The sequence below is a fragment of the Anas acuta genome, chromosome 25 (genome assembly GCF_963932015.1).
Source record: "Anas acuta chromosome 25, bAnaAcu1.1, whole genome shotgun sequence".
Taxonomy (NCBI): Eukaryota; Metazoa; Chordata; class Aves; order Anseriformes; family Anatidae; genus Anas; species Anas acuta.
In genome coordinates, this window is record NC_089003.1 from 5,430,418 (window position 1) to 5,454,616 (window position 24,199).

General features: G+C 46.2%; 2 protein-coding genes across 2 annotated transcripts in view; one reads left to right on the forward strand and one right to left on the reverse strand.

Annotated features, from left to right (window-relative positions):
* The window catches only part of WNT3 (Wnt family member 3), a 50,327-nt gene extending 34,942 nt beyond the window's left edge, over positions 1 to 15,385 (forward strand). Inside the window, exons 2-4 of the mRNA XM_068660767.1 lie at positions 2,158 to 2,399; positions 12,167 to 12,432; positions 13,449 to 15,385. Coding sequence (XP_068516868.1) covers positions 2,158 to 2,399; positions 12,167 to 12,432; positions 13,449 to 13,928 — 988 coding nt within the window. The 3' untranslated portion in view covers positions 13,929 to 15,385. The remainder of the gene's footprint in view (positions 1 to 2,157; positions 2,400 to 12,166; positions 12,433 to 13,448) is intronic.
* A 2,285-nt stretch (positions 15,386 to 17,670) lies between these two features.
* NSF (N-ethylmaleimide sensitive factor, vesicle fusing ATPase) overlaps positions 17,671 to 24,199 on the reverse strand; it is an 83,505-nt gene continuing 76,976 nt past the window's right edge. Inside the window, exons 20-21 of the mRNA XM_068660766.1 lie at positions 19,678 to 19,733; positions 17,671 to 19,188 (exon numbers count right to left, since the gene is read on the reverse strand). Coding sequence (XP_068516867.1) covers positions 19,179 to 19,188; positions 19,678 to 19,733 — 66 coding nt within the window. The 3' untranslated portion in view covers positions 17,671 to 19,178. The remainder of the gene's footprint in view (positions 19,189 to 19,677; positions 19,734 to 24,199) is intronic.

Genomic DNA, 24,199 nt, shown 5'->3' on the forward strand with positions numbered 1-24,199 from the left:
CTGCTGCGTGTTGGAGATGACATCAAAAAATTATATCCTGTGCTCTGCCCTGAAGGGTTGGCAGCTGCAGAACTGTCCTGCTGTGGGGTTGCTGAGCAGGGGAGGTGCAGGAGAAATGGGCCAAAGTGACTTCTCTCCATAGCTGGTACCCTGGGATTTCCTTTTCATCCTACAATCTTTAGGGTGCAATTAATGCAACCACTTATGGGTGTCAAATCAGCAACAAGGACTCTCCCAGAGCCATTTATTGTCCAATATTGTTCCCAGCAAACCAACTTTTACTGCACCTGCTTATCCTACAACAAGTTTTGGTGAAGATCCCCATGTTTCTACGTGATGTGCCTCAGGCCTAGGCATCCTCTGGGGAAAAGTGAGATGTGGCGTGAGGAAAACAGCAGAAGACATTCAGCTCATTGGGGCAGGGGTCTCTGCCATTTCCATCTGTTTGTTTAACATCCAAAGTAATGACCCTGGGAACTGGCTGAGAATTCTACAGCATATTGATCAAGTGCAATCTCAGCATTTGAGCTGGATATCAGGATATATTAGTGCAAATAGCCTCTCTGGCTGCCATGACCAATTTGGGACTAACTGTTGAGTCATTTGCAACCTCTTGAAAAGTGATGTTTGGCAGTTGTTGAAATAAGCACATTTGCTTTACCATGAGCATTTCAGGACAAGCACAGTCAACCACAGGTCCCATAAGGCAGTGCTATCTCTATCCTTGGTTGTTTTCAAATTCTAGAAGGACAAGGCCCTGAGAAACATAATCTAGCTTTAAAACTGGCTTTGATTTGGGCAGGAGATTGGACTGGAGACCTCCTGAGGTCTCTGCCAACGTGAATTAATCTGTGGTTATAAAATGATTGATTAGCTCACAAGCATTCTTCAGGTATGAGTGGGTGGGAAATAAAAAAATATTGGGAGTAATGGTTCATACCCCAGATTGTGATGCCATTCAAAGGGACCTCTACTGACTGGGCAATGGAACAGGAATGTCATGTAACAGGAATATTGTGCAGTTCAACCGAGGAACCTGGGGAGAAATAACCTCATGCAGCAATGCAGGCTGAGGGCAGGCCAGCTACAAAGCAGTGTGCAGAAAAAGATATTTCATCTGGCATCCTCTATTCAACTCTCAATTCCCCAATACAAGAGAGATATGGACATATTAAGTCAAAGTTCTTTGGTATTTTCCCATGATAACATCTGGACTGAGATTTCTGTACTGGAAGCAACTGAGTGCTTCATGTTTCTCCTTTACAGAGCCACCTGCTCATTCACAGGTTTTACCACGTCACATGTTCTGGATATACACTGAAGGGGGCTTGGATGCTGAGCAGCAGTAGCTGCAGGACTATACTTGTTTTTGTATAATAGCAGGTATCTTTTTCAGCAAATATGTCTTTACCCTGCATTGATCATTTCTGGACAAATAAACAATCTGATCCACGTGTTTTCTGCTTGGGACCCGACAGCTCCTTAGACCAGTAGGAAAATATCTGGTCCAATCTGCTGTCCAGCACCTTCACCATGCATCTCCAGCCTCCTGTCTGGCTCACAGCTGCAGCTAGAGGCTGATGTCCGTCAGGGTGGAACCTTAGTGGTTCAACATCTGCTGGGACCATTGAGAGGCTCCACCACATGACATTGACATGCCTGACTCCAGACCAGCCTCTCTCCAGTACGTGGTGATGAACTCAGCATTAGACAGGACACTTTCCACACTGGCCAAATTTTAGACACCCTCACGTCAGTGTCTCCTGACAGCCCAGCATCCCCTTGGTACAGCTCCCTGCAGGGCACTTGTCAGATCCATCAGCCCCTTGGGGAAGTCTCAGATACTTGGGACCACTGTGAATGGCTTTAGGTGCTTCCATGTAGGGAGCTGAATCCCTCCCTCTGTGTCCACAAAGAATGATGAATTAATGCATGCACTTCTGCAGCCCAGGGTATCTTCAGGTGTGAAAGTCCTTCTGTGCTATTCAGTAGGAAGTCTCTTGTTTTCTTACAAAATCCCTCTTTTTCAGGACTCTCACTCTCCCTGGATTATTGGTTCATTCCGACGCATCGAATTCCCCTGGGGACCGATGCAGGGGCAGGAAGAATGATGCCACATGGTTTCCCACCCCTCACATTGTTCTCTCTCCTTTGCAGGTCCCTTGCATTAGGCCAGCAGTACAGCTCCCTGGGGTCCCAGCCCATCCTCTGCGGCTCCATCCCTGGCCTCGTCCCAAAGCAGCTCCGCTTCTGCCGGAACTACATAGAAATCATGCCCAGCGTGGCCGAGGGGGTGAAGCTGGGCATCCAGGAGTGCCAGCACCAGTTCCGAGGCCGCCGCTGGAACTGCACCACCATTGATGACAGCCTGGCAATCTTTGGGCCTGTCCTGGACAAAGGTAAACAGCAAAGTCGGGGGCTTGGGGGCGGATGCAACTGCCATGGCAGAGAGAGCTGTCTCCTTTCCATTTGGTTTTCAGCCACAACACACCCTGAACATCCTGCTGGGAACACGTTGAGACTGTTGGAAAAGATTCTGATGTCTTAGCTTTCAACCCTAATTTCTCCAGTGTCTTTCTTCCATAGAACAAAATGATTTTCCCTCTCTTCTCTCCAAACACAAGTGCTTGCTCCTCCTCAGCATTTCCTCCTGAAAGGCCACCTTTCCAGATGCACAGATTGGGAACACTGGAAACATGTTGATGAGGCACAATAAGGTTGGAAATCCCAGCGAGGTTTGGGCGTTACACTGAGAAAAGTGAGATATTGGGCACCAACATAGCTAGGTACCTATCTAGCTGCAGAAAAATGCAGTCTGAAAGGAGACTTCTGGAAGACTTTGTTGTGAGAACCAAACCAGAAATGTCTTTCTGAAGGCGACTGCTCAAATGCAAGAGGGGAGGTATGAAAGCCAGGATGTCCATCGCATGCCTTCTCTTGACTCCTTGCTGTGGGACAAGCGACATTGTCAGCTTGGTTTCATAGCTTTGTAAATACAACCAAAATCATTTCTAAAGCTTAGCTTCATTGGTGTCAATACACCCTGAATTACTACAATCCAGTGAAGTCCATGTATTCAAAGAATTCACGTATTCAAATAAATTATTCTTACAGTGCTACTTTGGAAAGGGGAACCTCATGGTACAGCCTTTTAAAAAAATGGATAAATTAGGGTTGAAAGCTAGGACTTTAGACTACTTCCTAATAGCCTCCTGCAGTGTCACATAACTGTGAATCTTTACTACAAACTTACAATGTTCTGCATGTAAATAGTTTATGGTTTTTTTTCAAGATTCAGCCTTCCAATAACAGTGCAGTTTCCTGCAATATCAGTAGCATATTTCAAAGAAAATGACTCATCTGGATTAAAATAAGATTCTTTATTGAAATGAGGATTGTGAAGTCACATTAGAGTGCTAATAGGGACCATGAGACTCAATTTTTATGTGCTTTACCAGGATGATTTTGGGATAACTGCTATATTAACAATCAAACAATTTGTCACCAAGGCTTGTCACACTCAAACTTGCTACCTAATAAATACATGTCCTAAACTTCAGCACTTACAGGATCAGAAATTCTTAACTTCCCTTAAAAATTTTAAGCATGTTATGAAAGAACGATTATAGCATTCAGGCACTGAAAAATCTCTCACCACCATTTCTGTCATCGTTAAAGCACTAAATATTTGGATTTGAACCATCCTCCCTTTAATGAGCAAACTGAACTTTGAATTTATGAAGAATATTTTAAGATTCTTTCAGCTGCAGGGACTAGAGCAAAACCTCATATGCTAACATGCCTCAACATTTCCATGCAGTCCAAGCTGACAAAATAAAATATCACCTATAGCTCTGAAACTGTTCTGACAGAAGAAAAATTATTGAGCACATTTGCTATACAGCTTTCCTGATCAACCCATAATGTATCAATAGTCTTCTAGATTGTATTGCTAGGAATTAGTTTGAAAAACATATTAATTCTCACGTCTTACTAACATGTAAGTAGAACGGTTAAAAATAAACAATATCATCCAGAAATCATGATACATCAAAGTCCAAGCCACTTGATTGTGGTTATTTACATTTTTAAAATGTGCTAATGTCTTTTCACTGCTGCCTTGAAAATTAATGAGCAGAGAAGGATTTGGATTCATTTCATCTATGTACCAATGAGTAACCTTAAGTAGTACTTAGCAATTCCCAAGGTTTGCAGCATGAGTAGCTGTAGGGAAAAATGCAATGTTTTCAGCCATTTTTCTCAGCTGAATTAAGAGCTAATGTTGGCGATAAAAATGTTTCTGTCCTGCCAATAAAACACTTTGGCTGTGATGAACCTGGGGACCAACACTGCTTGTCCCTGCTGAGGGGGCCGTGGAAGAGGTTGCTGGACACATCTGGTTTGTTCATAACATCACTGTCTCCTGGGCTGTAGTCCCACCTTCCCCAGCTGCAGCAACAACAAAATCAAGAGTTGTAAGCCCATAACCCAGAATCAAGATCTACAACCCCCACCTGTGTGTTTTACACCCAGCCAGACCCTGAGCACCTGTAGTGATTATTGCCGCATTCAACTTGTTGGCTTTCAGGTAACCACAGTCCTAGCCAGGACACACAGAGGGGTGTAACCCCACAAATTAAGAACCATTAATTAATAGTAAAGCTCAAACTAAGATCACAATCATTATTGCAGTTTGCACTGCACACTAGACCAATAGACATCAAATAAAAGCCCAAAATAGCCCATATTTAAGCTATGATAACTATCTGGATGGAATCACTTCTAAGTATCAGAGTGACATTTAGGTTAATCTCATTTATTTCTCCCTTTGGTAGACTGAAAAAAAAATTGGTATTATAGAAAAAAAACTTCAAAGGTGTATTTCTCACTATAGTAGCACAGAAAATCATTTCTAATACAGGTTGAAAAGAAATTGGGGATAATTCCATTTTAAAGGAACTACAAAAATATTAATTACAGTTGCTTCCATTTGAGCAAACTTAGTCTAAAGAGCAGAACAGTGCAGGAAAACAAGGGAGCCATGTGCTGCAGCTCAGCTGCACAGACCCCTCTCATGGCACACAGGTTGAAGCCTCCTCTTGGTTGCTCTTGCCTTTGCCTCCCTCTGGGCACATCATTCAAGCGCTGGCATCCATCCTTGAAACAGTCAGGGGGATTCCTGCCCCTGGGTCTTCTCACAGCCTCGCATCATATCCCCATTTCACTTCTCATTCCAGCTGAACCATAGGACTCTAATCTCCTTCTGAAGTCTCTTGTGTGGTTTCACACAAATTCATTGCCATTACAGCACATCAGAAACCTTGGGGGCTGAAATGATCCTGTTCATGGGCTGCTGAGCACCAACCTCTGCTGAGGGCTCTGCCTTGAACAACCTGGTTTCCACCCATGTGCCACTGCCCTACCCAAAATTCCAGCTCACAGGGGCAGCAGTAGCTGGCAAGCCTTAGATTTCCTCAGGCCACTGATTATCTTCCTTAGAGTTTTCTTTTTTGTATGTCTTTTTTTTCTAACCTGGGCCACAAAAAAAAAAAAGAAAAGAAAAAGAAAAAGAAAAAGAAAAAGAAAAGAAAAGAAAAGAAAAGAAAAGAAAAGAAAAGAAAAGAAAAGAAAAGAAAAGAAAAGAAAAGAAAAGAAAAGAAAAGAAAAGAAAAGAAAAGAAAAGAAAAGAAAAGAAAAGAAAAGAAAAAAGAAAAAGAACCCCAGAATCTGGGGTAAGATGGTAAGATCATGTTTTTACAAGCAAATTCTCCAGCATGATTTATACTGCAGGTGTGCAGTCTGGGGCAGCTTTAGGACAAAGAGGGAAGAAAAACCTGATTCCTTCTCTCTCTTTTCTCTCTCTCTTTTTTTTCCTAAAATAAGGTCAGTTTTTGTTAAAAGACAATGTCTGTTCCAGCCAAGTCCTACACCAAAGCCAAGGCTGAGCCAACAGCCACATGACTCACTGCCATGCTGGGACAGCGAGCAACAATTCCCTGCGTTAGTGATGAAATCTGGGATTTTGGCTGAAGCACAGGGCCCAAAAGGAGCCTCTTGTGAGCGCAAGGGGTGGGATGGCACCGCAGGCACCTGGTGACCATCTCCAGGACAGAGGAGAGGCTGCGGGCAGGGCTGGGCCTGCAGGACCAAGCTCAGCAGGAGCCTCAGCGGCCTCGCCTGCTTCTCCACCTCTTGCGCACCAGGGGATCCGCTCTTCCCCCATCTCCTCGTGAAGCAGCCGCCCTTTGCTCGCTCTCTGTCTCCAGGAGGATGCCGACAGCTCTCCAGAGGGTGCTCCTCAGCCCTGAGGCAGGCTCAAGCCCGCTGTGGGTTCCACCGGTCCTTCGTTTGCCGTGCGCGGCCATGAGGAGCGTGACGGCGGCCGGGCCAGGTGCAGAAAAGCAGCTGGGCCCGGGCTGCCTTCGGGGTCCTTGTGCGTTCGGCTAAGCCCCTGACACGAGCTGTGAAAAGGCAGGCAGACCGCACCAAGATAACCCATGGCTTTTCTCAGCCATGACACTTGCAGTCATTTGCATCTAAACAGGGGTGTGTGGGATCAGGGGCCGTCTTGATATAAACTCAACAGCTTAAAGGGAGGGGGAGGGAAAGGAGAGAGGGAGAGAGAAAAATAAGCTTATACTGATGAGAAAGAGCTAAGCTTCCTCCCCTACTGTGAGGCAGGGCGAGCGATACCATCCCAGCACTGCAGTCGTTTCAAATTGCTGCACCATTCACACGCCCTTTAGCCATTCTGATCCGGTGGCGGGGGGCTGGGGAGAGCCATCAATAGGGATTTCCCAGCCCGGCTGGCGGGATTGGAGGGTGACGGCAGGACAGGGGAACATTGCCCCGTTGCTACGAGGTGCTCCTGGGGAATGCCAGTGCTCTGTGCCGTGGGTACGCTGGCCGGCGGAAACATTCTGCATTATGCTGGTAATACAGTGTGACACCGCGGGAACAATGGCAAATTGAGTGTCCCAGCAGGTAACGGGCCTGGCTGGGAGACAGTCGCAGTGGTGCACTGTCAAGATCGCTCTAATCCTCCCTCGCGAGCCCCTCCCCTGGTTCTGGGAACTCTGCTCCCTCATTTCATCTCTGGGAAATTCTCCCGGCTCCTCGCCCAGACCCAGGGGAGAATTTCTAGGCGACGCATTTGTGTTTGCAGCTCGCTCCCTGCCACCCCCTCCCTGCCCCAACACCATTTGCAGGGGCTGGCTTGGAGGGGTTGGGGTCGGTGGCCATCGAGTGGCCCCTGGTGCATGCTGTGCCACTGCCCGATGAGCACGGTGCAGCCCAGCTGAGCTCATGGGGACTGTCCACAGCGCCGACACAGCCACTGTCACACAGCCCGCTGTCCCAGTGACACGCTCTTTAATGAGAGACCTTCGAAACACGCAGTGGCTCTTCAGCCTGTGCCCGTTGCTTTCCCCTACCCTCAGGGTGCAAAGCAAAGCCACGTCAGCAAGCAGAGTGGTTGGTGTCCTCCCCCTCTGTCCCCAAGCTGTCCTGGTTTGAGGCCAGAAGGGCTCACGAGCTCATCTAATCTGATCTGCTTTAGATCACAGGCCACCCAAATAGCCTTTGTCAGGCTGAAAAATTTGAGTTAGATCAGTGATTTTCAACCTGTGGCCCACAGCCCCCAGTGGTCCCCCTATGAGCAGCAGTAAAAAATAACTAAGGAAAACAGGCTTTGCCTTGACAGACAGAGGCTGGACCTGTACTGGCATATTGGAGGCAGGAATGGCAAGGAGAGAAGAATTTCAGTAAAAGAAAGTGAAAACTATGGCACAATCCCACCAGCAAAGACAGGATTGAGCAGCCCTGATTTAGGACTATGTTTGGCATCATTGATCTGAGCTCCTAACATCAGATCAGAGACATGTTTCTTTGGCTGGCACATACCCATGAGTTGCCTCTTTCTAGTGCCTACAAGTGGTGAAATTAGATTTGCTTGAGAGGCTTGATTTTTGGATGCTCCAGGAGCTAGATTGCACCTCAGCAGTGAAAACCACAGGCCAAGGAGCAAAAACTGGCACAACCAATACCTCCCCAGGGCAGGAGGCAAGAGCATGACCCCTGCTCTGGGAAGACGGGACGGTGTCCAGAGTCTTGAGTCAGGGAAAAATTCTGTTTTCATCCCATATCCATTGAATACTGCCCTGATAACTTAGGCAAGTTACACCCATGAGTCACCTGGAAATGTCTCCTGCAGTGTACCCAAGGCACCATGCACCAGAAGTGGTATTTGGAATATCCCAGCCACTGACTATCCACCTTGAGCACAACTCCGCTCTCTTGTATATTGGGCCACTCGGTCTCTGAGCTGCTTAGATAGCATCCAAACATCCCTATTGCTTCCTTTTCCTACCCCACACATTGCAGAAGATAGGGCTAGAAGCCATGTTTGAGGACAAGATGAAATGTAAATGAGCAGAAGGAAAGACACTTTGAAGGAGATAAAAAGAATTAATGAAAAAGTGCTAAATTAGCTGCATAAATTCAAAGAGGAAGAAGACAAAGGCCTTGTGCAGAGAGTGCAGGCAGAGAAAATGGCCATCAAGGACTGCTGAATTTTGCCTTGGGCCATTCCAGCACTCAGGAAGAGAAAGGCACTTCCACTAAAACCATCGGAGATGTTTTGAGACAACCTTATCCCAGAGGGAGAAGCTCTCATCTTTATGAGATGCCATGGGTGGTTAAAGCACACCAGTGTCATTCACCAGGGTGCTGTACCTATGCAGACTTTGACCCACTAGGAAGTAAGGTTCAACCATAGATGCTTTGAACCAGTGTGACCAAAAAATGTCACTAAGGAAAAAAATGAGACTGAGATATTACTTCCAAAATGCAAAAACATCTCGAGCAGAGCCCTGTAGCTGAGCATCCAGGTCACTAAAGCAAGACCCCAGACTCCCAAGTCCAGGGAGCAAAGTTTCATGTCACAGTCCTCAGCTGGGCACAACCATTTGCTTCTCCTCACTATTCCGGAGAGAGGAATCAAACACAGGAATAAATGCAGAGATGGGTAGACAGTCTGATGAGTGAGCAGGCAACATGTTATGGAAAAGCTAAACAAGTGTTGAAACATAGTAAAATGTCAGGTTTGCTCTGAAAAAAAAAATACCATGAAATAAATGCAAGAACCATAAAAGGCTACTTGAAGTAAAAACCAATGTGAGCTCAGGAACAAAGGATCTAAAAAAAAAAACTGATTCAGGTTGAAAATTCAAAGAAGTTAGACCTTTGCCTGCTTTCAAAGGGCTATCAGTCAGAGCACCAGCATGAGGTGGCATTAAACTCAAAGAACACATGGTAGGAAAATGCCACCATTTATTTGTACACTTAAGAGCAGACAAGGGCATCCCCTTTTCCATCGTCTAAAGCTAGATCTAGGTCTTCAGTGTTTTTGGTGGCCTCTCCCTGTTCTCTTCATTCATTCTTCAGACAATGCACTCACCCCTGCCTCAGCAGCACAGTTGCATGAGGGATGCAGGGAAGTCAGTTCTGCAGTTCTCCATGACCAGGTCTTGACTGAATAGCTGTGAGATCTCTTTTCCAGAAAATGCTCTGCAGTTTGGACCAAGAACAGTCAAAGAGAACCTCAACAGGGCTATATTCATTTATAGTATTGTTTCTTTGGTGCTTCTAACATCTCGTAGGTTTTGTCTGGTAGCAGGAAGCTAGGAAAATCTGTCTTGATTGCTTCATGCCAGCTACTGCTTTGGGTGTGCTATTCAGGAGAGCCACCCACACTGCCACCTAAGGGGTGCACTTCAATATTGGGCTTTGCTCATTTCTGCCCAGAACAACTCATTGTAATCAGATGGTCCTCATGTTTCTGGAACCCATCACTGGGTGAGGAAGGAATGGCTGTGGTGCTCAGACAGTTCAGTGCAGCATGCAGGACTGCTGGAGGGGTTTCAGAGCACAGAGAATGGCAGCAGCTTCTTGGCTTCAGGCACCTGGTGTGAGCTTGCAGGCTTCAGGCACAGAGCAGGCAGTTTTGGTGCTGGGGGCCCAGAACTGAACACAGGACTCCGGGTGGGGTCTCATGAGAGCAGAGCAGAGGGTCACAGTCCCATCCCTTGCCCTGCTGCCCACGCTGCTTTTGGTGCAGTCAGGGTACGGGTGGCTTTCTGGGCTGCAAGCACACATTGCCAGCTCACATCGAGCTTCTCATCCACCAACACACCCCAACTCCTTGTCCTCAGAGCTGCTTTCAATCCATTCTCCACCCAGCCTGTGGTTGTGCTTGGGATTGCCCCAACCAAAGTGCAGGGCCATGGGTTCACACAGCCGCACCTCTCAGGCCTGTCCAGGTCCCTCTGGATGGCATCCATCCCTTCCCTCCAGTGTGTCAGCCGCACCACACCGACTGGTGTCATTGGCAAACTTGCTGAGGGTGTGCTCAATCTCACTGTCCAGTTCTGAACCAACAAGCTGAAGCATCAAGTCAATGTAGACATTTTTATGGCTTTTGGTGTCTTTCCCATACCCATGTGCATTTTGGCTGCTGTCATCCAAAGTCCACATCCTTTCTGGATTAAGACCCCACAGAACGACCAGAGAAGGGGAGGTCTTGAAAAGTCCCCCTGCCGTGGCAATGGTTGGAAGAGGTGATGGACAGAGATGCTACAGTTCATTAAACCCCCTGCACCTTCATCTTCATGTGGATTCTGGGTATATCTTTGTTCTTCTACAACATTTCCTCTCTCTTAGCACAGAGAATTCACACATGCTCCTCTTCCTAGCTCCCAGCCCACTCGGGCATCCTGGACATTTTATTTAACCTTTTATTCAGCATTCAGTGCTTTCAGGAGTTCTCTAGCTTTGTCCCTGTCAAAATTTATTCACTGTGACTGTGTACATGGAGAATGCCAATAGTTACAGACTCAGAATTTCGCCTGCTTCATCACACTTGAGTTTCATCTGCTTTGGTTTCCTCCAGGATTGTTCACTAATTAATGAGCAACTGCAAGGTTTTCTTCACACCCTCAGCTGGTTTTAGTCTACTACAGAGCCAGGTGGGTTAAATGTGCATAGGTGAACAGCTCAACCACTCTACAAGGGCATTTCAGCCTGGAAAGATACTCTGACACGTGAAGCTGAAGCAGAAGTGACTCAGCCAGGCTCAGCATCCCATCTTGAGCTCTCAGCCTGCCCCATCCTGTTGTCTGCCCCCCATCAGGAGGTGAAAAAACCTCTGCTGTTACTGTCATGGCAGGCTGGACACCTCGACAGTCTCTTGCTGCCTGCAAAAGGTCAGAAGGGACCTCATCCAGGAACTCATTTTCTGTGTGAGAAAGTCCAAGCTTAATTCTGAAATATAATTTAAAATGGAGGCAGTGTATCCAAGCCACAGTGTGTGAGGAGGGCCCCAGTCTGCAGCCCCACAGTCTGTCTTTGCTCACAGCTGCTCGGGCTGGTGTGCAGCATCTCTGGGACAGCTTTGGTGCCATCGTGCATGGAATTCATTGGTAACAGGAAGGTTTTTTGGTGGCTAATAGCATCCACTGCTGTACAGTCACTTCGTTTAGTCTAGATGAATTTAACTATAATCACTAGTGCTTAGGCTTTGTTCATCTATTCTGTATCATCTGTATCTGCCTTTTCTCCATTTCAGCATGTAGAGAAGTTACTTCATCTCCCCTTGGGCTAATTCCAGGCACTGAGTCCCTTAGTCCTCTTTGGGTTTCCAGACCAGAAACAATCCCAGAATGGAATAACAGAATGGTTTGGGTTGGAAGGGACCCTAAAGCTCAAGTTCCCACCCACTGGGAACTGGTATTAGGCAGTTTATTAGTGGCAGGGAGACCTCCCACTAGACCAGGGTATTTATTAATTACTCCAGTAACTCTTTCCTGAGGCCCTTTAAGCTCTCACGGTCATTTTGTTTAAGCAGGGTCCCCTGTACTGGATCACATAGCTCACTTGTGATACACAGAGCTGGAGCCACGCTTCTCTCCTAACTGGTGCTCCTGCCTACGTGTTTCAAAAAGCAATGCCAGCCAGCAGCACTGTATTCAAAAATATTCATTGCAAAATGAGTAAAATTGTGTTTAGTGACTTAATGAGATTTGGAAGACACTGAAGAATGTTGGGAAGGAAAAAAAAAAAAAAAAGTGCTACCCTGACAGATAATCCCATGGGCTCTCTTTATTCCCAGCCACGCGAGAGTCTGCCTTTGTCCACGCCATCGCGTCAGCCGGTGTGGCCTTCGCTGTGACCCGCTCCTGTGCCGAGGGCACGTCCACGATCTGCGGCTGTGATTCCCACCACAAAGGGCCTCCAGGAGACGGCTGGAAATGGGGGGGATGCAGCGAGGATGCCGACTTTGGTGTACTGGTGTCCCGGGAATTTGCAGATGCTCGAGAGAACCGGCCAGACGCCCGCTCGGCCATGAACAGACACAATAACGAGGCCGGCAGGACGGTGAGTGCTCAGCGGGCACAGTGGAGGCCATCCATGCCTGCAAGGATGGCCCAGCCTGGCTCCAGAACTGGACCGCAACGGTGCCCAAGCAGGAGCTTTCTAGGGGTGTTTCCAGGGCACAGCATTTCCACTCTCTGCAGGTGCAGGTTTCTTAACCTGAAGGTGGAGGTTAAGGAGAGCTAAAGCACACCTCATGCCCAGCACAACCAGCCCCAGCCTGGTGACTCTGGCTGTAAGCAGGCACCTGTGCCGCTGTCTGCTCGGGGACATTTGCAAACTGAGTGTGTTTTAACCACATTACCTTGAGGCCTTGCTTAGAGGAAACTCTCGAGATCACTGTTCCATAATACAGTAGACAGAAGTGGAAGGGCAAGAGCTCAAATCTCTAATTTGTGTTAAATGATTCGAGTTTCCTGTTTAAAAAATCAAAAATAAATTAAAAAAAAAAAAAAAAAAAAACACCAACAAAACAAAACAGGTCTAACAATTTCAATGAAAATCAGTGATCATGTTGCACCATGTTGCATCATGTTGCACGGATGAGATTTCTGGGAAAGAGATTGTATAATTACCCTAGATTCACAACTTCGTTCCTTTTCTAGTGCAAACCAGTACACTCAGGGCATAAAATGAAGGGTTGTTAGCAAAGCCATGACAAGGGGGTCAGTCCACATCTGGGTGTCAGAGACATCCTCCAGCCCTCAACTGCTCTGGGCTCTCATTGTCCAACATATATAGGACAGGGAGGATCCCAACACTTCTCTTGAAAGGATCAGACTTTGGCATTAGATTGAGGATTAGAGAAGCTGCCCACCTTAGCAGTGTTTTTTCCAGTGCTACATATCCAGCTAGAGATATTCCTGCCACATGCCAAAGCTCCCATGCATTAACTGCTACCCTACACCTTCCAGACCAAGCTCAGATGTTTGAATCCAGGTAGCAGAGGGGGGTGATTCAAAACCAGCTCGCGGCACTGTAATCCACTGCTGACTGCCTGTTTTCTCTCCCCTGGACAGACCATTCTGGACCACATGCACCTGAAATGCAAGTGCCATGGTCTCTCGGGAAGCTGCGAAGTCAAGACCTGCTGGTGGGCCCAGCCTGACTTTCGGGCCATTGGTGACTACCTGAAGGATAAATATGACAGTGCTTCTGAGATGGTGGTTGAAAAGCACCGGGAATCTCGGGGATGGGTAGAAACTCTTAGGGCCAAGTATGCTCTTTTCAAGCCACCGACAGAGCGGGATCTGGTCTACTATGAGAACTCCCCCAATTTTTGTGAGCCCAACCCAGAGACAGGATCCTTTGGGACAAGGGACAGAACATGCAACGTCACCTCACATGGGATCGACGGCTGTGACTTGCTGTGCTGTGGTCGTGGCCATAACACCAGAACTGAGAAACGGAAGGAGAAGTGTCACTGCATCTTCCACTGGTGCTGCTACGTGAGTTGCCAGGAGTGCATACGTGTCTATGACGTCCACACCTGCAAGTAAACACAGGCAGGTTTCCAACTGTTGGGAGGTTGCTACAGAGCAGGGCCAGGGGGTCACCAGCCCTGGGATCAGCCTCTACATGGTGGCCTCACACTTCAGAGGATGGCACAAAAAAATCCTAGTGCTCTTGGCCGATTTGGTCGGAGCAGACACCCTCCTACCACCAGCCGCAGCGCTGCCGAGAGGACTCACAGCATCAACCAGCCTCACCCACACAAGACAGTTCGAGGCTAGACCCGACACCGCAGACACATGAGATCACTTATCTGCTGGCTTTTCTCATGCTGCTTGGCATGACAGGCTGTCTGGGGAGAAGCAGGGACAGAGCAGAGACAGAACAGGCCCGCACAGCCACGGCCATCGGTGTGCTGTAACGCAGCACGCACAGCTTTCAGCTCTGACCTCCTCTGCAGGTCTGGCCCACCTAGATGTTCATACAGGGTTTCAAGTGGAAATGAATTTAACACAGTGAAAGCAGAACAACTCCATGTTCCCCCACCTGCTGGCATGGGCTGGCCTGGCCTCAGCAGCTGTGGTGAGGAGCAGGGAAGGAGCCAACCCCCAGCAGCCAGGCCCCTTCTTTCCAGCTCTAGGTTATGCTGGAGAAACAAACCTGAGTACACTCACAGCCTTACAGCCAGTGTCCCCTTCACTCTGCTCCCCATGCTCCAAAGCCACCTCCCCAAATTCCCCTGAGGAGCACAGCAGGAAACCAGAATCCAGAGATGCTCCTCCAGCATTTGGCCCAAGTCCCAGGGAAGAGCAGGGCCCGTGTGGTAAAGCTGCAATCTCTCACGCGGGGTCACACCACTGCTCCAGCGTGCTCTTTGCCGTGCAGCTGCTGAGAAGATTTTTAAGGTTTTGCTGCCATCTTTCCAGGGCAGCCGAAGATGTGATCTGGGCAGGTGCACACCGCTGAGGCACCCATTTACCAGGCATTCCCTAGTATGACTTCTTATGTTCCAGAGTGAGCTCAGAGCACCTCTCTGATAACAGGGTATCTGCCAGGCTAGCTGCTACACCAGCTTTCAGCATGAACAATGGGTGAGGAGACAGAAGCTATAGCAAGAAGAAATGCCTGCCCAAGCCTTCTTGCCTTCTCCCATCTGACAGACTTGTTCAAACCACTTCACCCAGCATGAGAGAGGCAAGGGCAGATGAGGAAGGGAGACTTTTATCCATCTGCATAGAATAGTCACAATCCCAGGCACAGCCTCTCCTTCCCTTGGGATTTAAGTTATCAGCAACTCATTCACGATGGGACTACGTCAAGCACAGAGGCTCCATGCCATTAGCAGGGATTTGGGCTCCAGGTGTGGCCGCACACATCCCATAACCCATCCCAGTGCAGAAGAACCAGCATTTGTCAACAGTGCTCCTTGACCCCATTGTCCCTTGCTTTGGGCTCATGTTTTCAGTGTATTGACATTGAAATTAAAAAACAAAACAAAACAAAAATTCTCTTTTTCCTGGCAGGCTCTTCCAATATAAGGGGACCCACATAACCATGTTCCCATGCCAATTCTCATGTGTCAGTGGTTTAACACAGAAGTTGCAAAAAATGTCTAAAACTCTATAGCTGTGTCTTCTACTCCACTCATTTCTTTGTCCACAGGAAGGAGTAGTAGATTGTCCTGCAAAGAGCAATAAAATGATGGAAGACCCCTCATATAGAGAGCAGAGTACACAGCCCTGACACTCACACCTGTGATCGGACCAAAATTCTTAGTCCCTCCTCTGTAGAGCATGATGAAGAGCTACTGGGTTTGAACGCCCTGATAAGCATTAGTTGTCTAAAATTAAAGATCACAGCAGAGCTCTAAGAAACCTCCACGTTCCAGAAATCAGCCATCTTCTGACAGGCATTCTATTTAACGTATATATTAAATTCTACGTCTGGAAAGACTCCAAGTACCTGACTTTAAACAAAACTCCTTTTGTGTTGGTTTTTTGTTGTTGTTGTTTTTGTTTTTAATCGAGAAAAGGTATTTAATATTAAATAGAACATTTATTGCCTTGTAATTATTTTACTGTAGCCAGGTATTCTAGCACTGAATGGAAGATCTTTTTCCATCAATCTGCTGTATCCAAAGTTTTGTATAAAGTTGTAGAGGTTGATTTTTTTTTATTTTATATTCAGAAAAATTCTCTTTTTATAAGCATTATTTATTATACAATGTATATACTTGAGTTAACTAAGATTATATATTATATAAATATATATATTTGGAGAAAAATATATTTCAACTTGCATTTTTTTGTGGTACGTCATTAAAGAGAAGGTTAAAAAAAAAAATGCACTTGCCAGCTCGTATGGTTTCCCTTTTAAGGTGCTTTAAATTCTGCCCAATGACATCCACAGGAGTGGTGGCTCCTCACCCTGTTACACACAGGGACAGTCACATGAATGCAAGACAATGATGGCAAAATACAGCCAGTGACGAGATTTTAGAGCTGACTACTAAGGTCTTTATTTATAGAGGGACTTCCCATAATCCCATAATGTGCATACACCACTAGATTACTAGATTAAAATAGCCTTTAACCTTCAAATTTTCCCCCCACTAAAGCAGTTGCAGGCTGTCACTGAATCACCTTTTGGACAGACTGATACCCACAGTTTGTCACTTACTTAAAACATCTTTTCCTGTGAATGAATAATTGTGTGGGTGTTTCTGCAACATCTCCCACACCTTATTAGTGCTTTTAAGTGCATGCAATTTTCAAAAGCAGTGGCCTAAATTCCCTATTTTAAGGCTTAAGAAAAGATAATAAATCTGTATTTCTATACTGATCCCCAATTTATAAACAAACCAAACACATTCACCTTCTTGCAGTGTGCTGTTTGCTTCTTGCATAGCGCTGCTTGTGGATTACCAATTCCTAGCCCTGTTTCATTGCACCACACTGGACACAGCACACTTCTGAGAGGGCCACCTCCTCCAGCACAGCAGCAGTGATACCTTCAGAATTACACAAGCATCAGCAAGGCACGGTTACAATCCACACAACTGAGAAGTCTGCCCTTGTCAAGCTTTTTGCACTTAACAGCTTTATGAGTGGAAGCTTTGTCCATCATCCCATCCCTTTCCCCACACCATTCTCCCTCTCAAAAAGACACCCCAACACTTCCAAACATCTTTGCCTTTGCCTAGCAGCTCAGTTTGTAAGACAGTCACATTTCTGCAACGTTCATGGGGAAAAAAGAAAGCCACAACAACAGGATAAGGTAGGCAATGAAGAATTTGGCCATTACTGTTCAAAGCAATGTAGCTCTCACAGTAAAGCCACTCTTGCCCAGGCACAGCATCTAAAACAAAATGTGATAGGACTCGTTCTCTTTCGCCACCTGCAGGAAACTCCTTAGATGGAGACCCACACAACAGGTTGTGCCCATCAGTTCTTCCTGGTTTTCCAACGTGGCCTTCTTCAAGTGATAAATCACACATGCACACACATACATGCATCTTTGGGATTTCCTCAGCAGTGCAAGGTTCAGAAAACTAAAACGGACTGATTGGTTTAAAATGGTCTTCTTGGCCAACTCCTTTAGGACTACCTGTGGTCAAGCTATCCAGACTTTGGGATCTATTCAGTCCATCGATACTCAGGCACAAACTCTTTAGCATCCCTCTGGCAGCAGCAGCAGCCCTGGAATCACTTTCTTATCTTCATCAGCACTCTACATATACACCTCTGTTTGACTAACACCAAAAACATAAACGTCCCCCAGACCATCACAAATAGTTGTGCTTTTTTATTGAATCCATTAATGTGCAATTGAACAAGATATTTATTCATCAATTCTGGACATAGACACAATAAGGTTTACATCATTTACTCTGAAATATAAGTTAATGTGTTCTGCTAGAACTAGCAGAAGAAAGAAAGGAACAAAAAGTCACAAGATCGTACACAAAATGAGAGGAATAATAATCACTGGGACTCACAATGTCATCACAATACAACAGCACTGCCAAAGGAAAAGAAACTAGAGTGGAGTGACTAAAATACTCCGATTGCTGTAAGTATGCAATAAGGACTTGAGTACCTTCACCTTTGGGCCTGAAAGAATGTAAAGCACCCTCCTTCCCTGGGAACACCTCTTTGGGTACAAGCTGCTAGTGCTGAGCAGCATGTCTAGTCAAGTTAAGGAAGCTACACTGACTAAGATCTCATAAATGGCTTTGATTTCATGCCCCACCAAATTGAGGTATGTTCCATGAACCTTATTAAACGTGTGGAGCCAAAGAACCAGAGGGGAGTATCCTCACGCAGTCATCAGCAGCAGCACCTCATTGATGCAAGATGACTATTGGGGAAAGACCACATAGCAAAGTTTGATACATTCCTTTGTTTCAGTGCAAAAAACATGGCAATACACATCTCGTGCATCCACAGAGCTTGGCTTCCTCTTCATTTCTAAGGAGGAATTTCATCCTTTGGTAACATGGCAGAAAAGCGGGATAATAAGGAGACCTGCAAATGCCCAAACTGCCATCTACACTGCACAAATGAGCTTTCAGGTTATAATCAGCATCTCTAAAACTGTTTTTGATTTAACTAGCTTTAATGCCTTAAAATACTGGATTTCAAAGTTTCCTCTACTCTGATCAACATACTTTCCTGCCATCTTCCAGTCCTTAATATCAGTAGCCAGTCTCTCTCTCATCAGGCCACAAAACACCTGGGCCTGAAAATGGGTAAAAATGGATATTAGCATGTAGGAAATTCTAGAGCTCAATTATTGTGGTCATTGACTTTGGGTTAGCAGCCTCAGTGTTCAGTGAGGCATACAACGACAAAGAAAAATGCTGAAGAGAGTGTTCATCAAATCAGAACAACAGAGTAGTACTTTAATAAGCCTTCACCACAGACTACTGGGTTTTACTAGAAGTCACATTTTCTTTCCCTATCTTAGTAAGTGGATGATGGACACAAGTGAGCATTAACTTCAAAACTTACAGAACATTTCCCTCATGCTAAAATCAAATGAGAATGCAGCCTTGCCTGCACAGAGACAGAAGCAGTGTTCTAGAAGACACTTCCACATGACATCTGTATATTAAAGACAAAGAATAAAGATACTGTATTGCACTAAACATGCAAATTCCACATTGGGTTCTTGTAAACAGGGGAGCATTTCACTTTGTCCAGTGTGTTGAACACAGAAGAGTAAAGATCCCAGTGTATATTCTCCAGGTTGGTCACTTTTCCAGCTGTTGATCTTGCACTTGGTCCATCTTCAGTTTAGGGAACTCTAGCAAAAGAAACCAAATCCATCAAGAAAGCATGCACATGTATAAAAGCACCACTCACTCACATGTAGCCAAGACAGATACTGCTGTTAAGTTTCCCCAGTACAGATACTGCACTACATGCATTAGAAGACAAAGTTCCAGATTTGAGATAAAAAGATGGATTTCAATTCTAGCAGAATCTCTTTTGATTTAACTTAAATTGTTGTCCAGTCTCTCATTTAAACTTTAGAAGTCACACGTAAATTAAGAAAAGAGAAGAATTCAGGCATGCACATTCTCATATTCTCAAAAAGTCTTCAGAACCTCCCTCTCCCAAAAAAACTGGCATATAGCTGTAAGAAGAACTTATATATAGTTCTGTAAATACAGGAGGGGCCAACACTGATATCATATATACTCTTGTACAGTTTACCCTTAACAGGAAGCAGCAGCCTTGTTTCTGCACAGAGAATAGAGTTTTAATCAATGCTTTAACATAAGGTACTTACGTTCCTTCTTCTCTCAAAAGAGCCAAGAACTTTTTCACTCGGTACTCAGGATCCATCTACATACCAAACAAGACAGATCTTCATTAGTATATGAAGCAAGCTACCCCAGGCAGCCACAAAGACAACTACAAACATGCATGAGTTTGGTTGCCCATGCTTTATCCTGGCCAGAGATAAGTCTGCTTGTCCAGAAGTTCTACAGGTAAGCAGTCAAGACAGAGCACCGTATCAAGAGACAAAGCTGATCAGCACAAGCATAGCGTGGTCATGCTGGAAATGTACACGACCATTTCTATTAGGTATTTCTGTTTTAATTGCAATCTTCACAGTAGTTTCATCCCAGCTTCATGCTGAGCAGAAGAACAGGATCCTGGGGTGCTGACTGATACTTACCTGAATATGAGCGGGCAGTGTGCCCAGGTGGCCAAGAAGGCTGATGGCATCCTGGCTTGTAACAGGAATAGTGCAGCCAGTAGGGCCAGGGAGGTGATCATCCCCCTGTACTCTGCTCTGGTGAGGCTGCACCTCAAGTGCTGTGTTCAGGTTTGGGCCCCTCACTACAGGAAAGACTTCGAGGCTCTGGAGCACGTCCAGAGCAGGGCTACGAAGCTGGTGAAGGGCCTGGAACACAAATCCTGTGAGGAGCGGCTGAGGAAACTGGGGGTGTTTGGTCTGGAAAAGAGGAGGCTCAGGGCAGACCTTATTGCTCTCTACTGCTCCTGAAAGGAAGGTGTGGGGAGCTGGGGGTCAGCCACTTCTCGCAGATAACTAGTGACAGGACTAGAGGGAATGGCTTCAATTGTGCCAGGGGAGGTTTAGTTTGGGAATTAGGAGACATTTCTTCTCAGAAAGAGCAGTCAGGCATTGGAACGGGTTGCCCAGGGAAGTGGTGGAGTCACCGTCCCTGGGGGTGTTCAAGGAAAGGTTGGACCTGATGTTTAACGACATGGTTATTGGGTGACAGTGGTGGTAGGGTGATGGTTGGACCAGATGATCTTGGAGGGCTTTTACAACCTTAATGACTCTATGATCCCTCACAGAGGATTCTAGCCTGCCTAAGCACAAGCCAGGCATACACTAAGTCTGCTTCTACCTGCCCTTTGGCAGAGATGCGGCAGTATAAATTAAAGTCAGAAGCAGAAGGAACTGAAGATGCACCCTCTTTTCCTCTGCCTTCCTTCCTCCTTACAGCTCCAGCAGCAAAGCACCAGAGAGGAGCTGTACATGGTGGGTTAGCATGTTAGGGAAAGCTGAATAACTGCATGGCTTTTAGAACTTGCAGTACCAATTTTGTGCTGTGGCTGCATCAACCAGGAACATCCCTGTCCTGGTTTCAGCTAGGATAGCGTTAATTTTCCTCCGAGTAGCTGGTAGGGTGCTATGTCTTGCATTAGGATGAGAAGAGTGCTGATAAAACACTGATGTTTTAATTGTTGCAGAGCAGTGCTTACACCAAGCCAAGGTCACTTCAGCTTCTCACTCTGTCCTGCCAGCAGGCAGGCCTGGGGTGCAGCAGGAGCTGAGAGGGGACAGACCCAGGACAGGTGACCCAAACTGGCCAAAGGGGTATTCCATACCATCTGGGGTCATGCTAAACAATATATAGGGGTGGCTAGCCGGGATGGGGGGGGCGGCTGCTTGGGGACAGGCTGGGCATTGGTCAGCGGGTGGTGAGCAATTGCGTTGTGCATCACTTGTTTTGTACACAGTAGTAGTAGTAGTATCATTATTATTATTATTTTCTTTTCTGTCCTAATCCCCCATGCCAGAGAGGGAGGGTGAGTGAACAGCTGTGTGGTACTTAGCTGCTGGCTGGGTTAAACCACAACAACCCCCTAAAGATCAATCCTGCCTTTCCCCAGTTGTTTCTATCTCCATGCTGGGAAAGTGGGAAAAAAGGCTGCAAAGAAGGTAGAGATCTAAGCTGCCATCAGAAGACAGTCTGTGACTGCACCAGTCCTTTGTGCTGACGCATAGGCTTGATGATCTTCTCTGAAGTAGAAGACTATCACTGACTGCCCCAAGATACAAAAATGAAAAACATGGAACTAACCTGAGGAATCACAGAATCCTATTTTTGTTTTTGAAGATTACAGAAATTGTACTGAAGATTTCACTCTGAAATCCCTCCTTCATCGAGGTCAGGTTACCGTGAGTTAGCACTATAAACATTTGGAAGTTGTAAACTTGGGACTCAGAGTATCTTTGTGTTCACAGAATCATAGAAGGTCTTGGGTTAGAAGGGACCTTAAAGATCATCTAGTTCCAACCTCCCTGCAGGTCTCACAAAGAACAGCACAGAGGGGAGACAATCCCCTCCCTCCACCTGCTGGCCACTTTTTTGTTGATGCAGCCCAGGATGCATTTGGATTTCTGTTCTCTAAGTGCACAACGCTGGCTCATTGTCAAGCTTTTCATCCACCAGAACCCCCAAGTCCATCTCTGCAGGGCTGCTCTCATGCAGAGTATGATCAGTCTGTGCTCATGTCTGGGATCGCCCTGACCCAGGTGCAGCACCTTGCACTTGGACTTGTTGAACCTCATGAGGCTCACAAGGACCCACTTCTCAAGCTCGTCCAGCTCCCTCTGGATGGCATCCCTTTCTTCTGCTGTATCAACTGCACCACTCAGCTTGGCGTCAACACCAAACTTGATGAGGATGCACTCGGTTCGACTGTCTACATCACTGATATTAAATAGGGGTCTGCCTTGGTACAGGTGCTGAGGGACAACAGTATTGTATTGCAGCAGTTCATTTGGCTTAGAAGCTCCAAGTTCTGTTTATATTTGTATATTCTATCTTCAGCAACTCTTTGCATCTTTAATACACTGCCAGAAATAAAGTGGGCTCATTCTTAAAACAGTCATTGAGTGGTACTATCAAGTTGACTTGTTATGACCTTTTCCAACTCTACCACTTGGTAATAAATGAGCAAATGCTCTACTAGAAAGTAAAAGCAGGACTTATCCTGGGGAAAAATAAAAATAAATAAAAAATAAACAAATAGGAAAAAATACAACAGGCAAACACTTTGAGTGTGTACCCTGGCCTCCCACAAAAGATGCAGAAGAGGGGAATTTAGCTCCTACATCACGTTATATCCCTAAAGGAAAATTTCTACCAATTCCAGATGTGCATAAGCCATCTATTTAAAGCCATGACCACTGCAATTGAGGGCAATACAAGTATCTTTAAAAACAACCTGGAAGAAAATAAATCCTAAAATAACAGCAGTATTACCGGTGATGCAGGCAGGAAAGAAACAGCTAAGGAGAATTTCTGCTTTCTGCTAAGAAAAGCTAAAAATCTGTAGCTTCCTATCATTTTGAAATATCTCAGCAAGGTCAATACCAGCTATGAATTATTTTTAGATCAGAAAAATAAATTCACTGAAACGAGTTGATTTAATGGAACTTACTGAGGATCACTGAGCTACTAAGTTGGGTTTTTAACATGCAATGTTCAGGATTCTAGAAGAAATGAAAGGCTGCCTTCCTACCTAAAGCAATGTTTGAAATGTGTGCTACACGGGCATTAAGAAAGGTACCGTTGTGCCACATAACCAGAGAGATGGTGTCTGTAGTATCCCTTCTGGCCTAACTCTTCTCTGCCATCTCTCCCAGCTGACACTTGGCCACAAAGGGAAAGCACATCCGTCACCATTTCTGTTCTCTTGTTTCTGTCACAAAGACTGAGGACAACTGAAGTGTGAGCCACATGAGCCACACATCCCGAACACGGGTTACCTGCAAAATCCCCTTTCTCTGGAGGAATCCACCTGTGTAATCCCAGACTGTAAGACTAGGCCTGACTTTCACCTGGCAAATGGCCTTAGACCATCTCCATCCAAATGACTCTGGCCTGACCAAGTAGCTGGCCCTGCTTAAGCAGGAGGCTGCACCATGTAACGCCCGGAGGTCCCTTCCAACCCCATCTATCTTGTGATCCTGTGACAGCTGAACCACTTCTCTTGTTTTAGTTCTGGATGTTTCCAGAATGGCTACCAGTGACAGAGGTGTGACCACATCTCCAGGTGTCCACCCAAACCAAGCACCATTTACTGCTGAAGCACAGACTAACTGGGACAACATGATGGGCTGAAAATGGCTAAACTGCTGGGCTCAAAGGGTTGTCATCAGTGACATCAAGTCCAGCTGGAGGCCAGTCACTAGTGGTAAATCCTGGGCACCTGTCTGGGATCCAATACCGCTTAACCTCTTTATTAGTGAGGGGGATCTGGGGACAGAGTGCACCCTCAGCAAGTTTGCAGAGGGCAAAACCGAGAGCTGTGACTGATGCACCTGGTGGTGGTGCTTTCATTCAGGGAGACCTCAACAGCACAGAGATACCGACTGCCACGAATGGCATGCAGTTCAACAGAGGGAAACACAAAGTCCTTCAACAGAGGGAAACACAAAGTCCTGCTCCTGAGCAGGATAACCCCACGGGTCAGTAGAGACTGGTGGACAAGGGGCTGGAAAGTGGCTTTGAGCAAAGGCCCTGAGGGCTCTGAAGGAAGTT